The 18,843-nt window shown below is 30.9% G+C and overlaps 2 protein-coding genes across 12 annotated transcripts in view; both read left to right on the top strand.

Moving 5' to 3' along the window:
• Positions 1 to 5,130, top strand: part of By (focal adhesion protein tensin) — a 156,103-nt gene extending 150,973 nt beyond the window's left edge. For all 11 annotated transcript variants that reach the window (XM_070293885.1, XM_070293883.1, XM_070293893.1 and 8 more), the window contains 5 exons: positions 380 to 488; positions 808 to 991; positions 1,215 to 1,580; positions 1,880 to 2,162; positions 2,362 to 5,130. In XM_070293885.1, coding sequence (XP_070149986.1) covers positions 380 to 488; positions 808 to 991; positions 1,215 to 1,580; positions 1,880 to 2,162; positions 2,362 to 2,521 — 1,102 coding nt within the window. In that variant the 3' untranslated portion in view covers positions 2,522 to 5,130. The remainder of the gene's footprint in view (positions 1 to 379; positions 489 to 807; positions 992 to 1,214; positions 1,581 to 1,879; positions 2,163 to 2,361) is intronic.
• A 9,024-nt stretch (positions 5,131 to 14,154) lies between these two features.
• Positions 14,155 to 18,669, top strand: LOC138932515 (carboxypeptidase B). The gene is made up of 9 exons (XM_070294424.1): positions 14,155 to 14,336; positions 15,326 to 15,709; positions 15,789 to 15,888; positions 16,406 to 16,511; positions 16,722 to 16,883; positions 17,180 to 17,393; positions 17,729 to 17,959; positions 18,121 to 18,305; positions 18,494 to 18,669. Exons 1-9 carry the CDS (start codon positions 14,155 to 14,157, stop codon positions 18,667 to 18,669), a joined length of 1,740 nt encoding a protein of 579 aa, XP_070150525.1.
• The last annotated feature ends 174 nt before the right edge of the window (positions 18,670 to 18,843 follow it).

Genomic DNA, 18,843 nt, shown 5'->3' with positions numbered 1-18,843 from the left:
CTCGCGTTTCCTTACATCGTGTGTCATAGAAATCTCTCATAGAATAAGTACATGTATCGAAGAAATAAATTATATTGTTAAAGAACCAAGACAACTTTTCCACTATTCTCACGAAAAATTCAGAGAAGAATATCTTTTCTTTCAATCCTTCTTCTTGCCTTTCGCTCTAGAAGCGTTTGTTTCATTTAACATTAGATACTCCTTTCGCGTTTTTCGGACTCTTTTCCACGATAGTGTGTACCATCTTTTTCCAACAATGTTTTCCTCACGATGTATAGCACTATGCACGAGTCAGCCAATACACGTCTGCCTGCACGGAAATGTTGACGCATTCTCGCGGAATATTTTTTAACGTTACGTTCAATTGCTTATTTTACAGCAAGGACCGACCTGTTTCTCCGCTAAGCGAATCGGCGATGTCGCAGCCGCAGACTGTTTCGCGCAGTCCTGGAACACCGACCCACATAGAATTCGCCCAAAGCCCCAAAGTAAGCATTCGTATATTATATGTTATATAAAACTATATAGTATCGTTGTTTGAATTGTATTAAGATGATAGAAGAAAAGAAAGATAGAGAAAATAGCAGTTATATATATCTTAAAGAAATCTTATTTAAACTTTTTAATTAGACAACGATATGATCTTTTTATTGCTAATTTTGTTTAAAAATAATTTAGTTATTGTGATATGATGGTTGAAAAAAAAATACTAGAAATATTTATTAATTACTTTAGATATTTTGTGATGTATCGCGTGAGAAAATTATATTAAAAATATTTGAATAGAATTATTTTTGGACTTTGCAGAGTGCTACGTCATATACATCAATCAATAGTGGTGGTCAATCTTCACCGCAAGTTCAATATTATGGTTCGAGACGCTCCAGCATTCATTCGAACACCGAACCCCAGGAGGTGGCCGATGCTAATGTGAAATTTGTACGCGATACTAGTAGAATTTGGTACAAACCCAATATATCGCGGGAGCAAGGTAGTTTCCAAACTGGTCTCTCTGTCTTTTATAATCAAACAATTCTCTTTTTTTATTATAAATGAAGAATAATTATTCCAAACATATTTAAGATCTGAATCAAATATAACAATAGCGATGAAAAATTCAAATTTTATTTATAAACTCCTCTATTTAATTTCTTATGCAATTATTTAACGAAAGTGCGATTGTTGCGAGAGATAAACGTGACAAATTTTTTTAGCAATTTCGATGCTGAAAGACGCGACACCCGGCACATTTGTGGTACGAGACAGTAACTCGTTCCCAGGTGCTTTCGGGCTAGCATTAAAAGTGGCAACACCACCCCCTGGAGCTCCCAGCAGCCCGCGAGATCCTTCCAGCGAGCTCGTCAGACATTTCCTGATCGAGCCAACATCACGTGGCGTTAGACTAAAGGGATGCGCAAACGAACCGGTCTTTAGCTCGCTCTCGGCATTAGTTTACCAGCATAGTCTAATGGCCATGGCGCTACCTTGTCAACTGTTACTACCTGAACCGGAAGCAGCCGCTAGAGCTTTAGATTCACCTGGTACTAATAGTACTCAGCAGCTTCTTGCTCAAGGAGCAGGTAATTAATTCACTCAATAATATTCTACGTTATATTAAAATAGACGCGATAAAAAGGAAATAGCGTAAATTTTCTTATAGTTGAATAAAGACCTAAAATCTTTAATTTATTTGATCTCGTATACTTAAATCAGATTAAATTAAGTAGGACAAAATAAAGAAACTTTAAATATTTTAATTGACTACTAGAGATCGATTTTGAATTTAGAACAATCTTTCATTTACAAATACTTTTCGATTTATTAAGATTAAAAAGAAAGGAAAAAAGTTTTATAAATATCTTAAATATTATTGTTGCAGCTTGTAATGTTCTGTATCTCTTTACAATTGATACGGAATCTTTGACTGGACCGCAGGCCATTAAAAAAGCTATCACCAACCTGTTTGAGCAGAAGCCGCTACCGATTGCCACGATTGTTCATTTTAAAGTATCCACGCAAGGCATTACTTTGACTGACAATGCGAGAAAGATATTCTTCCGTAGACATTATCCAACAAATAACATAAGTTATTGCGGACTAGACACCGAGGAACGCACGTGGGAATTTGCCAGCGAAGATACGGGAAGATCACTTAGCGCTCAGTATGTTTTTGGATGTCAATTTTTTTAAAAAACGATGCAAAATAACGAATTTTTGATATCTTTACCTATATAATATTTTAGAATTTTTAATTCTAATCGTGGTAGAATTCTAAAGTCTTTTCTAAATATTTGCTAAAGAATTCGTTGCAATTCAATTCCTGTCCTTAATTTAATTTATTTGCTTATCATTTTTCTCTAGTCGCTGCTTCGGCTTTGTGGCGAGAAAGCCTGCTCACAAATCGGACAATCAGTGCCACGTATTTGCCGAACTGGAACCAGAGCAACCGGCCACGGCTATTGTAAATTTCGTGAATAAGGTCATGATGGGAAGCTCCATCGTCAAGGCCAATATCGTCTAAGAATCGCTACTCGCTCGCCACAATCGCCAACGGGCACAAACATTACTGCGAATTTATTAACGATTCCATCTTGAAGGTTTCGCATCGATTACATATCTTTAACGAAAGAAAAATGCAAAATCGAATTAAGAGTAAGAGGATCATAAGGTCGAGAATGAATAATCGATGTAATCGATTGATAAAATCGTGATGCGACTGACACGCAAAGGATACACGCAAATCTTTTAAAAGAATCCACCGGAAATGGCGCTGCATGAATTAATTATTATCGTTAACTGACTAATAAATCTTCGTGCATTACGTAGCGTAAAATGAGTAGAACATCCATGTTATAAACAACAAGGACGGTACAAATATCGATAAAACGCCGGGGAAAAGTCGAGGATCCCTCTCTTAAAAAAAACAAAAACAAAAAAAAACAAAAAAAACGAGAGGCTATGCGTGAATCGATTCCATCCTCGCGTCAATATGCAGTCAAGATAAGAAAGTTATTGTTATGATTATCGTTATTGTTGCGATTTAACGTAGGGAATAGTAGAGTCCTATATAATAGGTAGTCTAAAGAGAGTAAGGTGGTCAAATGACAGCGTTGATATTTATGTGGGTACATGTTCAATTTTGATAAATGATTAAAATCTTAACCATTCTGTAATGTCTTTTAAAATATATAAGAAATATTATAATTACAATATTTAGCTTATATTACTTATTATTTAGTCATTATCAAACTACTGTGTGCAAATTTCAAATTATATTTTTGCAAAATATATTTATTCATATATACCTCTTTGAATATCTAAAAAAAATTCTTTTTTCTTTTTTGCGAAATTGCTGAGTTCGTGATTTCGCCACCTTCTCCCGCCTAAAATACGATCGATTAGCCATCAACACGCGAATTTATCGATAGCTCGTAGTCATAGTTGAAGAGAATCAACCGTGCCCTTCGCGCGATCTACGAAGGGTATCGAGCATTCGAAACGAGCGTATCTCAAGCGCGACATTGAATGCGCCTTCGGTTTCAAAAACTATTTACGCACTGTGCACTTACGCATCATTACGCATATTACATAACACTATCACACGAAAGATAATAAAATGCTCGCGCATTTCTATATAAGGATTCCAAGCAATATTATCTATATGATTTAGTATTTAAAAAACTTTCCCATTCTCTCTTCGCCTGTATTCGAAAAAATCCGTCATGACAGAATTAATTTATTTTAGATTAATAAACAAGCTTTATATATATATATATATATATATATATATATATATATATATATATAAGAAGGAGAACAAATTTTTTTAAATACTTCTTAATTTTAAAAAAAGCACCTACAAGTAAAATTTAAATGGCGACTAGATTGTTAAATAATGCGCGAACATATTAAATTTCTATATTATCCGGTTATACCGGAGACTCTCGAGTAATATTTGACAGAAAATGTTACGTCGTTTGCAGAGCATATTATATACACACACATTCACACGTACACGCATATAAGAAACCCCCGTGTCATGCTCCCTCGATATACGAAAGAACGGAACCTTATAAATAACTGCAAATATACGACCGCGCGAGATAAAACCGTTTTAAAAGAAGGCCTTGAGGAGACATCCTGAGAAAAAGCGTCGTGGGCACAGTCCTTGGAAAAAGTAATGTTACATATAGGATTAGTTTAAAGGTAACGCAGGCTGGAATGAAAGATGCTATTCGGAAAAGAATATATACGTGACGAGGCAGTATGACGCGCGTATTCTTTTGGTGAACCCGTAGATTTTCTTGCCATCTCGGGCTCGTGTATCGTCAAGTGCCGATCCTCAAAGAAACCGCTCCGACAGACACGACGATGAGCAGTCAATTATTACGATCGAATCAATTATATTGTAATTACGACAATACGGTGGTGCGAGAGGACTATCGGTGCTCGCAGCAACGGCCTTCCTCTCGACATGTCGCCGATTTTTTCGTCTACTTTTATGATCTTTCTTCCTCTATTTTTGTCTTCCGGACAAAGGTCGGTTGAAGCTTTTTCCGCTCTCTACGAATTCCTTTACGACTAAGGTAGGGAGGACTCGTAGTTATGCAACGTGCTAGTCAAAATTCGTGCTGCATATGGTCAAGAGGTAGAGATTAATGTTGACCCTAAGAGTCCTTCTTTGATATGCTTGGCTCTTTAACGGCGGTAGATGTGAGATACATCATCTCGCGTTGAGAATAGATGTAAAACAAAACGAGTATTTTGAAAATAGCGAGCACGAAACGATTTTCGTTTTGAAACCACATAGAGATGAGTAAACGCAGCCGAAGGGATTAAGGGCTCGCTTAAAGAAACCGACCATGTCTTCTTTTACCGTTCTTTCTTCTCTTCATTGACCATCAATGCTTTTTTTCTCCGTCTAAATCTTTCTTTGTACGCGTCTAAACCCGGCTAACAGCGTAACATTAATTTAACATTCAGTCATTATAATAATAATTATTAATATTATTATTTGTTTACAATCTATTATTATACTCTCTGTACGTTTATGCAATAATTGTATCGTGTTGCGTGCTGCATGGATATGCGCGTATAGTTGTAATAACAATAAATCATATTCACAGCGTTTCACAGAGTTTCAATCTTATTTATCCATATTTTAACCTACTCTAATACGTAATAACGTATTATATGATTTATATTAATTTTATTATAATTATATATACAATATATACAGAATATCCACTCTTAAAAAAGACTTGTTAAATCGATACTCGCAAGTATTGTTGCCTCTTTTCCCCGATACTGATTGATTATCTCGACATTGCGTATTATTTTATATCAATAAAAGCCTATCATAACTGAGCCGCGTATTTGATAGTTTGAATGTTAAGTATGTGTGTATAATTTTGATTTAATCGATTTTGAAAAAACGCGTAACTAGAGTTAACATGTAAGTGATTTTATAAATATGTATGTGTACGTGAGTGTGTGTGAAAAAAAAAATAATTAACGCTGTTAATGATTAAAACTTCTGGATTCAAAAGAACACGATTAAAACTATAAGAAAATATAATAATTATAATAGAATAGATCTCCGCGTTTTGGAAATCATAATTTTTCGCATGTCATATAAAGACACATTCAAATACTATAGGACATAGGATAAATAGATTTTTTTCGCATTGTCGACTTTTTAATTAGAGTCCTGTGTAGCACGCCACGAAATATAAAAGAAACTCTTAATTTTTACGCTCCAACCAATATTACAAAAGATATCTCAAATTTTCATATTTGAACCTGACAGTATACTTATTACCGAACGATCATATGAACGTCAACCAGTACGTTACCACCGGCATAGCTCTCAAGTTAGAGAACTCAAACCTCGTCATCCGGCAAAAATTGGGTATTAACTGGTTCATTTCAAAACCTATGGAGCGAACTACAATCATTTTTATCTCATTTGAAAGATAATTTAATGCAAAAAGTTTTCTATAAACATATGTCGAAAAATGTTTCCTTAAAAAGTTAGCGCCCAAAAACCTCTGAAATTACGATTATTTTTTACATTTTTACAAATATCAGGAAAAGTATGCGTCTTTTAACAAAAAGTACCGAAACAAAAGTTATAGAGAATTAAATTATCTTTCATATGAGATTAAAATAATTATATTTTACGTTCCATAGATTTTGAGATAATCAGTTTCAAATATAGAAAAAGTGTTTTTTCGGCTCTCGGCGATAGAGCTTTTTATAATTTTTCGCCTTAAAAACACATTTAGGTAATAGGATAAGTAAATTTTTTTTCATTTCCGACTTTTTAATTAGAGTCTTGCATACCACGTCACAAAATATAAAAGAAACTCTTAACTTTTACTCTTAATTTTTACGCTCCAACCAATATTGCAAGCATAATATTTTGCAAAAATCTGACAATATATTTATTACCAGACGATCATATGAACGTGAAAGAATTAATTAATGTTATTAATGATCAAAACTTTATAAAAAATAAAAGCTTACAAAACTATAGGAAAATTATAGTAGAATAAACTTGTGTTTCTCTCAGAATTCGACTTTTCGTATGTCGTATATATCAAGTTATTTCTAATTCCTAAGGGGAGTACGAAAATAATTGGAGCCCATTTTTCTCTCTATTCTCCCGATTACTCTCTCTTTTGCTTTCATTTTATTTCAAAATATTAATATAATAAATATATATATAATAATTACGGTATTTATCTTAGTCTAACTCTTCCCCTTCGACTTGTTCGGCATGGGTGACCGGTAACTATTAGCATTTTCGAGCGAAGCAGATTTGATTGTTTCGAAAGCGATTAAATCCAATTTGCCATAAATATATGTTCGACCAAAAAGGAATGTATGTCGCCTTGTAGATTTTGAGACAATCTTTTTTTTAATATAAATATATAATACATTAATAATACAAAAAATAAAGTTCATGCCCCGTTTTTGACGCTATTTTTGCTTCAAAGCACAAGATTTATTACCCTCATTAAATATCAAACGCTTATTCAAAATATTTCATCAATTAATCTAATAATTCAACTATCCGTAATAATCCAAGATGGAGTATATGACGTCATTAATCAATCGTAGAACGATCAAACGGAAAACGCGAAAAAAATATGATGTTTTCACAGTGTAATTTATTAATTTATTTTATGAATATTTGATTGCGATACGGAATTCGTAAATATATAAATCTCTAATTAAAAATAAATCATAAAATTCGTACTAATTTACTCGCGATTCTGCAATATCGAGGACAATCGTTAAGTTTCATGAATGAAAAGCTAATATTTAACCGTTAGTTTAACATCGAATCTTCACACTGTCACTCGATATATTTAATACCAAAAAATTGTATATATTTAATATAAAATTTGTAAAGTTTGAAATATACATAAGATATATATAAAGTTTTTCCCGATTTTCATCAATGACTCTTTGATATGAAAACACACACGGTTAAATTAAAGTGTGAGAATATTTTTACGATACATACTTTAGAAACAAATAAATATATATATATGTTAAACGAATTAATTTCTATATATTGTCATTATACGTATTCTTTTGGTAATTTTTCGTGTAATTTACAAATTTCATATAACTTACATACACACAATTATAATAAATATAATTTTATATAATACAATTATAACTACGATATTAAATTATAATTAAAATACAATTACAATTATAAAATTTACGAATTGATAATGCTATCACTGTCAAATATATATATTCAATTTATACAAATATTTTATAATGCAAATAATTTGATATTGAAAGCATTAACATATATTTGGATTTATACATATTTACGTTTTAAATAATATATATATAAATTTGTAATATTTTTAACATAAAATATACATTAAAATAATAAATTATAATGTATATATAAATAACATATTATAATGTTTTATAATATTATTGTGATTTATTTTTTAAATTTTCCTAAAAATATATTTAAGTTGGATATTGTTATATATTGTCATCTTATTTTTAATTTTTTCCTTAATATCCTAATGGTCCCTATAGCCCTAACAATCCTACTTGTTGGCTGAACCAACAAAAATTCAAGATTTGGAGAACATATCTCCGATTATTTAATCAGATATCCTAACCGCGTGCCCTAATTGCGCACTTTATTCGCGCGCCCTACTCGCATGTCCTAATCGCGCGCCCTAATCGCGTGCCCTAATCGCGTGCCCTAATTGTATCTTATGTACCTCCCGCTACGTATTTTAGCCAGTACTGGCTGCCTATTTTGCGTAGCCTATATCCATTCTTTGGGCCAGTTGAACCTACCTTTCATTGCTCCTGGCCATTTTCTAAATCAATCTCTAACCAGAGATCGAAAAAGGAGATACTCCTTTTATCGTCGGCTATTTATTATCACCGGCGAATAAACGCAAGATTTTTCTTACGCTCGTAAGGAGATAAACTCCTTCTTTTGCCGTATAATTATTGTCGCCGGCAGATGAGCGTAAACATTTCACGCTTGTTAACGATCGTACGATCGTTCGTCAAAATTTATAACTTTATTTTAACTGAGATAAAGCCAAATCATTTTCAATCAAAATTTAGATTTAAAAAATATTATAAATTAAGATAAATATATAAATTTGATTAAAATTTATATATTAATATATAATCTATATATAATGATATAATAATATATAAATGTATAATATTAATTTATATAATAATATATAATAATATATAATTTATAATAAAATAAGATTAATTTACACAACATTTACACTATTTATTATCATACTATAAGTAATTTAATTGATTGATTATTCAATCTCTTATCAGTTAAAACAAAGTTTAAGAACAATATCTACAAACAAATTCTACAATATAGATGAGCTATAAAAACTTGGGATAAGATAGGCGCGCGTTATAAGAATAAGTTACCATCAAACGTATATAATTGATAAAATTACCAGTATTCTTTATTCAATAAATCAAATAAAATCTACAAATTGGAAAAAAATATTTTCCATAATCTTACTTCTTTAATTTAGATTTTAATTTACTTTTGGAATAGATGCAATATATATCCAATGAATTTATTAAAAGTTAATTCAACTTAATCTGTTTTAGCTCATCTATTTAAAAGTAACGGATTTATCTACAATTTATCTATAATCTATAATCTACATCTACAATCTTTACAAATCCGTTACTTTAAAATTAAATAAAAGTTTGTCACTCACCGGCACTGATGCGCAACAACGGAGTTATTGATCTTGAGGCTACGTTGTCTGTAACATACAAAATAAAATTTAAATTATAGGAGCGCCCAAAATATAATTAATATTTAAGAAAATTATTATTTTACGTGCCGAATTTTATATCCGATGCGTACAATAATAAACAGATACATAAATATGAAACAATTTTATAAATTCTAAAAAGACTGTTTTTGTTAATAATAATAACATTTATCGGATTTATGTCTTTTTTCTAATTTTCTCTTGCTTAATTCATTTAAAAATAATGAGACGGAATTAATGCGCGTACGCGATTTTTAACCAATATATAAATAATAAACACTTACCCTTGGGTTGCTCCGCCGGTGCAGGATGCCTCTCCTAGGCCTCCTCCTCCTCTCAGAATGACAGGGACGCTACGTTGCTCTGTAACATGCAAATAGAAGATCCAAATTGTAGCAGCGCTCAAAATAATTAATATTTAAAAAAATTTATTATACGCATTAAATGTTCGATGCATACAATAATATGCAGATTAATAAAATAATTTTATAAATTTTGAAAAAAACACTACTACTCATAATTCCATATACAAGCTATAATTTAAAAGTAGAAACTTTTACAAGATTATAGGTTTCATATAAAAATCTTTTTTTCTAATTTTTTTTTTGGTCTAATTGTAAATCATATAAATGAAAAGCGAACTTACGCGATTAATTGTTTAAATTAAATTGTACATAAATTGTGCGCAATTAATAAATAATTAATATATAAATAACAAATTACTTACCACAGGGTTGTTCCACCGGTGCCCGATGCCTCTCCTAGGCCTCCTCCTCCTCTCAGGTTGATTCACACGCGCGATGCTTTAAACGGCACTCCCGCACTTTTATTAAAAGATTACTTCCGCACTTACACGCGCGATACTTTGATCGACACTCCCGCACTTTCGAATTTCGGTACGATCGAATCCCGCTTCACGTGAGAATCACACTTCGAGTCGACAAGTCGGGAATTCACCGATTACTTCGAGCAAAGGTTAAGCGGAAGCGGAAGAAGACGAAATCGATTGATGGAATAATCGCGAATGGGGTTCGCTCGACTCTTGACCCGCGCCTGCTCCCATCGAGGGCCGACTAGAACATCGTTAGGAACGATTTCATACGAACCACCAAGTCTCTATCGTACAGACTGAGCCGGGTTTATCGTAAGGCTGATAGACGGGTCGAGAATGAAGATACCCACCTTCTAGGTGCTAACAATCTAGATCACTTCGAAAGCGGGAGATCAACTTCTCTAGCGAGCGAAAATCGAACCTAATTAGTACAGCCGACTCCTCAAATGCCAAACATGTTAGTATTTCTACAATGTGCTGTTAGACGGTACAAGAGAAGGGACCCATTAACGACGATTCCAAAACAATCAACCGAACTCTAACCGCTTCGGGCCGAACCGTTTGTCGGAGCAGAACGTGCCCTCAACAGCCGATTCTCGAACCGAAGTTCAAGATTAACCGCGCGAACATGCATCTATACTATGCACGAACATACGTTGCTACGCGGCCGGCATTCACCTCAGCCGCGATACTGAGGCGTTTTAACGTTGCGCCTACATTAATATATTAAATTTATTAATACATAAATATTTATATAATATATAATATTAATATAGTATTAATATTAACTGATATTAATATAAAATTAATTATATTAATAGGTATTAATATATTAAAGATTGCAACGCTGAGAGACATCCCATTTAGTCGGCAACAAAGTACGATCCTCGATGACAATGAAAACGAGATAAAAGTCCACCGCGAAGACGCGACGACGCGAAAACGCGATACCGCGACAACGCGACGCATCGTTGCTCGTACGGCACGATGACGGCAACGACGACGCACTAATGTGCGTTCAACGCACAAATGCGCGTGCCACATATGAGCCATTGTACGACTCGTGGCAATGCTGTGTTGACACGCGGCGCGGAAGACGCGAAAGCCGTCCGCGGCACGATGACGGCACCGACGAAGCACTGCTACTTTATTGCTCGAGTATCGCCGCGCGAATGATAACACGTACGAAAGGAATTTGAGTGTCTCGCCCCACTACTCTCACCTTATTCAAGTGTCTTTGTATAAATAATAACAAGGCCCTGATACATAAACAATGTTAACGCGCGCCAATGTTTACGCCGCCGAGGCCAAATACTATGTTAGGTATTGTTCTAATTCGCTGCCAAAATATTTTATATACTATGAAATATATATACGAAATATTAAATTATATATATATATATATATATATATATATATATATATTTTAAATTATAGATCAATTATTTATTAAACGATTAATGTATTACGAAGCTTATCGTTATATTAATTATTCGATTTTGCAATTCGATCAATTTACACAGCACATTCTTAATATAAATTATATTTAGATCGTCGAAGAGAGTCAAATACATATATAAGACAAATGATGTGGACAAAATATATTTGACTCTGTATGTTGTTAAAGAAATAATCTTTGCCCGTAAAGATTATAACAAATCGATAATTTATAATTTGATTTCCTATTATTTTAATTCTTATTTAATTAAATGATATTATATAATTAAATGACATTTAGCTAGACGCTACCGCATTTTTTGATAATATATAATTTCTTTTATAATATAATATTCCATAATGTTTATCTAACACGTTTTTTTAATCTCTAGGTGAAGAAGTAAAATATTTCTTGAAAATTTATGTGCTTTAATCCGAAAATCTGCATTAATGAAACACTAATTGATCAAAATAATTGTACAAGAAATTATGTGTGTACTATTCTTTAATTTTTTTAAAATTATTTTAATGCTATTTGATATCCTCTTTTCGGTTTAATAAATTGTGATTGGAGAGATATCTGGCAAATAAAAACCAATCGCAGTTGAAAATGCAAATATTTTTCAAGAAAATTAATTACCATTTTTTAATAAATTATACTCACTTGGCATATTTTTCCTTTGTTAATCGGTACAAATCGAAGAAGCGAAGAATTCAAAATAATTGATTTTGAAAAATTAATTATTACGCGGAATTAATTTTTTTATTATTTCTTAAATAGATATTTACTAGGATAAATATTTGATAATTATCAAAAAAGATTTCTTCTTGAATAAAAATTGTTGAAAAATATAATCAATGAAAATATAGTTTGTATATATATATATATAAAATATGTATATAAGTATATAATTATACTATTATAAAATATTTTATAAAATATTAAAATATCTATATCTCTAAATATATAAAATATTAATTAAATATTAATTATATTAATTATCGAGAAAATGAAAAAAGAACGAGCAATGTATATTTTGAAAATAATATAACAGATGAAATGAATTTCCAATTTAGCCGTTATGTATAGATATTTTTTTAATGGAAAAAAACACGGAAAAAAGTAGCTGCCGTAGTTAAAAACTATGTATGGTAACTAGATCTCAGTTGCAATATATGGATAGCAAACATCTAGTTGTGATATCTATTTATTAGATGCAACAGCAAACATCTTAGTTATGATACTTATTTATTAGATGCAACAACAAATCGTTTCGCTGTAGTTGAAAAATTTATTTTGCAAAATATGATTAGCTATAGTAGCAAAAATCTTTTTCTCCGCGTATGATTTTTTGGAAAAGTTTGAGGAGTTATTACAGCCTCTCAAATTGAAATTTTATAATTAATGATATCGATTAACAAAGAAAAAGTGTGCCAAGTAGATATAAAATGATAAATAGAAATATGAATTACTTATCGTTTACATCACCAAGACCAAAAATACCATATTATTCATAATTCATTGCTGAAATATTTTAAATATTATAATATATTATATGTAACTTATTCATTTAAAGAGAGAGAGAGAGAGAGAAAGAGTAATTACTTTAAAAGAAATACTCAATATCAAAGATTAATTTATTGTTAAATATATAATTAATAATATATATATATATATATAAAATATTTAATATTATTTTGACATATAATTTCGTAAAATATATAATTTTGAAATGCAATTTTGATAGTATATATATATATATATATATATATATATATATATATATATATATATATATATATAATATATGTATAAGAGAGTGCGTGCGTATAATTTAATATAATATAATTTATATAATATAATTTAATATAATTTTTCTGTATGTGCTAGATTCTTAAATAAATGCCGCTTTAATAAGTATCGTTTCAATTTAATTACAGTAATTGCGTAAAAGCTATTACGCGAATATGTACATATATGCATACATACATAAAAAAGTAGATTTAATACATATAGTTATACGGTTGTTTGAACGCTTATATCAGAAAACGTGTTTTGCTAACGGCAGATTTACTGATCTATTATGTGTCGTTCGTTGTTAACAATTCGAGATCTATTTGAATAGCCAAACAATTTTATCTTATTGCATTAGTTAATAAATGAATGAATATTTTATTTATCAAGTAAATATCTATAACACTCAAATTTTCTGAAAACTACTACCAGTAAAACATTGGAAAACACATCGTATAAAATATACTATTAATTATTATTAATTTTAAGATTTATGATTCAGCGTTAGTCCAATTGACATATATGGGGATTATGATCACCATATCTATTCGCTTTTAGTATCCCATCCATTAACCCCGAAGCCTCCGACCTACTGCGCGACTAAAGGATAAACGTCATTCAGCGCAGAGTTGAAATCCCGTAAACCAGACTCGTCGGGCAGAATAGTGAAACCATCGCGTTTTACGTGAAACAGTGTCGAGCGACTGGTTCCGGCTACACAGGTTCGCCAGTTCGAGGCATACATCCCGACGCGATCGAAGTACGCCATGAGCGTCGGTGTCCAGTCAGTTTTGTACACGATCCTCGGACTTTCAGGGATATTTATGCCTTATTCGGTAAACGGTAATCCGTATCGGGATAGTTATACAGTGACACGTGTGAAATATGATTATTCGGAAGAAAGGATTTTCCAGAAGGAAAGAGATCTTGATGAAAAAAGCAGTCATTGGTTGGTGTCATTAATTAATCAGAAAATTGTACGCTTAGTAGTTTTATAAATTGTTACGTCAATATTTAAAAACAATATCAGAAGATTAATAAGTTTCTGCATGCGAAAGGATTATTAGAAAATATTAGAAAATCTATAAATAATAAAGTTAAAAGAATCAATGTTATATATTTTATCTTTTAATTAGAAGTGTATTATAATATATATATATATATAATTCCTGACACATATAAAAATATCTTCTAAAAATTTAAAAAAATGTTTAATTCTTTTAATCAGCTTTTTAATGATATTTGTCAAGTTCTGTAAAAGAATCTAAAGGAATATTGCAAATTATAATTTTATTCTTTTATACAAAAATATAATTATCAATTGTCATTTTCTACTTTTAACTTAATTATTGCAATTATATAATTTGTATTTATTAATTTCTTATATTTTGCTTTTCTTCGATAATGTTTAATTATATTAATTAAAATGCATTTTTTTGTCCGCTCAATGCTATTTTGTTCGCTCGAGATATTTTGTCTGCGCACTCCAATTAATCTTCTCCTTTAAAAAACTGAAACGTGTATTTAATCATAAAAGAACATTGTAATTTTTTTTTACTGACTTTGTGTAGCTCACACCGAACATACGCAAATACATCTTCACATAAGCGCATGAATAACGCTTTGGTATTTAAAAAATATATGATACAAATTTTCTAATATTTTTTCAAACATATTCATAAATCTATATAATCAGAATGTCTTTGCAAATATATGCAATATTAATATTAATATTAATATAATACTTGCAAATTTATAACAAAGAAAATATCTATAAAAATTAATATATATTATTATATGTATATCTTAAAGATATTATATTTGTCAAAACATATAATTGTTTGCTTTTCTATAACCTTTAGAAAGTATTATAAAACATTTCAATAATTGACATAGAAAATATTATTTACATGTACGTAACAAATAACCAACGTATAGTTTGCAGGATGCTAATAATGATCAAAAACCGCAATCAATTTTGAATTCCAAAGACAGAAAAAAAGAAAGAGTTGAAGCAACAAATTATCTTCAAGAGACACTCAGAGAATCATCCCGGAATGATGATTATGACAGAGGTTTCTCTCTATTTGGCCTAGTTGAATCCATGCTATTTGTCGTGGCAAATGGACTCAGCACAGTTGTAAGCAGCATCGTTGGTACTGAAAAGAAAAATTTACGATCGAATGTCAGTAGAATAAATTATAGAAACTATCAATTGATTAGAGTGTTTCCTAACACGGAAAATCACGTTGTGGATCTGCGTAATTTGAGAGACGCTGAGCCCGAAGACGTCAAATTTTGGTCCTTTCCAAATCTCAACAGGTTTATCTTTGCAATTTGATTTATTAAAAAATATAATCAACTATTTAAAATATTTCTTATATTGACATTTATTTCTTAGGACCTCCGATATTATCGTCGCGCCAGATATTGTAACTGACATTAAGGACTATTTGAAAGATAAGAAAATCGACTTTAAAGTATTAATATCGGATATTCAGGTAAAAGTAAATGCATATTTCATATTGTATTTTTTACATCAATACTATAAAACATAAAACATTTTAAATATTTTTCGAAATAAATATATAAATTTTTTTAAGAATGATTAATTTTTATATTGAAAAGAGCACTATATTTAGATGAACAATATTTACATTAAAATTATCAATAATTACAAGAACTAAGATTTTGAAATTAATTATGTATGTCATTATATACGATATGTACGAAAATTTTAATGACAACAGATGTTCATGCATAATATTAATACACTTTACTTATAATAATTTCCATGATTTTTCATTTCGCGAAGACACAGAAAAGAAACATCACAGTAATGAATAAATCATCATTTATTTAATGAGGCTACATCAAAAGATTAATGATTGTTACAACTAAAATTGGAAAAGAGAAATTTTTCTGTTGTTGACATAATTGATTGAGATAATTAATTTTATATATTTAATTTAGTGATAATTATAGATTTTAAAAATAACGTTAATTTTTGATTAACAGAAAGCAATCTCATATCAAAATCCAAAAATGTCAAAAGAACAACGCGAGGACTTGGTCACCACTCAAGGTCATAGTATGACATGGAAACGTTATCATCGATATGGAGGTAAAATTATGTTACAAGATATATTTTTTACGTCGCATTAAACTAATCTAAATGAGAACAATATAGTCAATCAAATATATCACCCATTTTTAGCTTAATGTATAAATAATACTAGATAAATAAATAAAGAATTTGATTATATATATCATAATAAATTCATTTTTGCATATCAAATTTATCCCTGCAATGAATATATTGACACTTTTACAGATATCGTGCGCTATTTAGAATACCTAGCTTTTAGGTACCCGAAAATGCTTGAATTAATAACCATCGGCCAAAGTTACGAAGGCCAACCAATAAAACTGGCAAAGGTTTCGACAGGATTAAAAAAAGACGGCGAAAGAAAACCTGCGATTTGGATCGATGCCGGTGAGTTTTTTTATCTAAGGAAAATATTTTTTCCCCACGAATAGAAGTATAAAAATACAAGTTCAAAATAGAATTTAGAAAATAATTGTAATTGAATAATGTATTATATGAATATTGTGAAAAGAATTTCAACTTCATTTCTTTTCCTGAGTTGTAAAAACTTTTATTATAACCGTCCTGTTTTTTAATGAATTTATGACTGACCAGTTTTCGATATCGAATTTGCATGTCTTGACCATCATTTGCACTACCTCCCGTTAGATCATCTTTTCGGTAAATTGTCGTTATATTCGTAGGCATGCATGGACGTGAATGGATCGGTAGTGCCGTGGCGACCTACATACTAAGCCAATTGGTCGAAAGGAATTCGACCTACTCGAAATTATTGGATAATTCAGACTGGATGATTTTGCCAGTTGTCAATCCCGATGGTTACGAGTATAGTCATATCGGTGACCGCTTTTGGCGGAAAACAAGAAGCAATCATGCGGAAAGTCAAGAAGATAGTAGGTAACGAAAAAAAGAAATTCTATTATTTATCGCGATTATGTATTTTATAATAGTAAAAACGAATAATGTGCGCATGTATTTTTTTTTTCACACAAATTTGTACATTTGTATTTGTATTTAAGAAAAATATTATTCGCGTTAATTTGCTTTTAAAAAATTAATCTTTAGATTAGATTGTACGATGAGATATTTCGGATAAAAAAAATGAGTCGACTATATTAAAAACATTTTTTTAAAGCCTATTATATAACTCGATAAAAAATTACGATAAAATTATGAGAAATTATTCACGCTATATTAAAATAAAAGGATATGTGTGCAATCTTTTTTTCTAGGTACACACCCTCCAATTTGTTACAGTTCGTAACGCACTATACTAGGTGGTTCTGGACTAAATGCGAAGGAGTTGATCCAAATCGAAATTTTGCGTATCACTGGGGCGAGGAAAAGGAAGGGGGAGCTAGTTCAGATCCTTGTCAGGAAACTTACTCGGGACCGTTCGCTTTCTCCGAACCAGAAACGAAGGCTATGGCAGATTACATTCTGGCAAATAAGCAACATATTCGGTATATATTTTAATTAATCTAATTTTATTAAGCAAACTTTACATTTTATTTCTTTTTTCTAAACTTTTTGTTTTATTCTTTTTTAAATTTTATTCTCTATAAAATTTTATTCACACAAAATATTTTATATAAACATATCGATATTTTATTTACATTCCCAGAATGTATTTGACTTTACATTCTTATTCTCAAATGTGGCTACTACCATGGGGTCATACACGTTCGAAACCGTCGGATTATTCCGATATGATAAACGTAGCGAAAAAAGCAATTAATGCAATTACAAAGGTTCATGGCACTCATTATCAACTTGGACCGGTGACAGACTTGATGTATCCAATTTCTGGTAGATATACGTTTACCTATTACCTATAACATATGATATTTCTTTTTTAATTTTAATATACGATTTATAGACTCGTAGGAAAAATGTGACGTACTAATCTACGATCAAATATTAAAATAAATTAAAGAAATACATTTAAAATGTCATAATGGAAATGTTTGTCGCAAAAATGCCTTCTCTGATTTCAGGGGCATCCGATGATTGGGCCAAAGGTGTTGCCGGTATAAAATATGCGTACACGGTGGAATTACGCGATCGCGGAACGTATGGATTCCTGTTGCCGGCGGCTCAGATAGTTCCGACCGCGCGCGAGATCTGGGCGGGAATTCGCGCAATCGCTCGTTTGGTCACCTGTAACACGTGAAATCGCTATACTTATTAAATTAATTAACGTTTTCCTCGAATGATAGAAAGCGGATCAATTTATGAAGCACATGAGTAATTACTATCATCTCTGCGATAGATATCGTACAGAATACATCGTATTCGTATTCGTATCGAGAAATCAGCACTCAAATCGTTATTAGAATAAATAAAA

This window comes from Polyergus mexicanus, unplaced genomic scaffold (genome assembly GCF_030449975.1).
Source record: "Polyergus mexicanus isolate NDT 795.1 unplaced genomic scaffold, iyPolMexi1.0 SCAF_4, whole genome shotgun sequence".
Classification (NCBI taxonomy): domain Eukaryota; kingdom Metazoa; phylum Arthropoda; class Insecta; order Hymenoptera; family Formicidae; genus Polyergus; species Polyergus mexicanus.
Note: the sequence above shows the minus strand (reverse complement) of the source record. Positions and strands in the feature narration are given on the sequence as shown.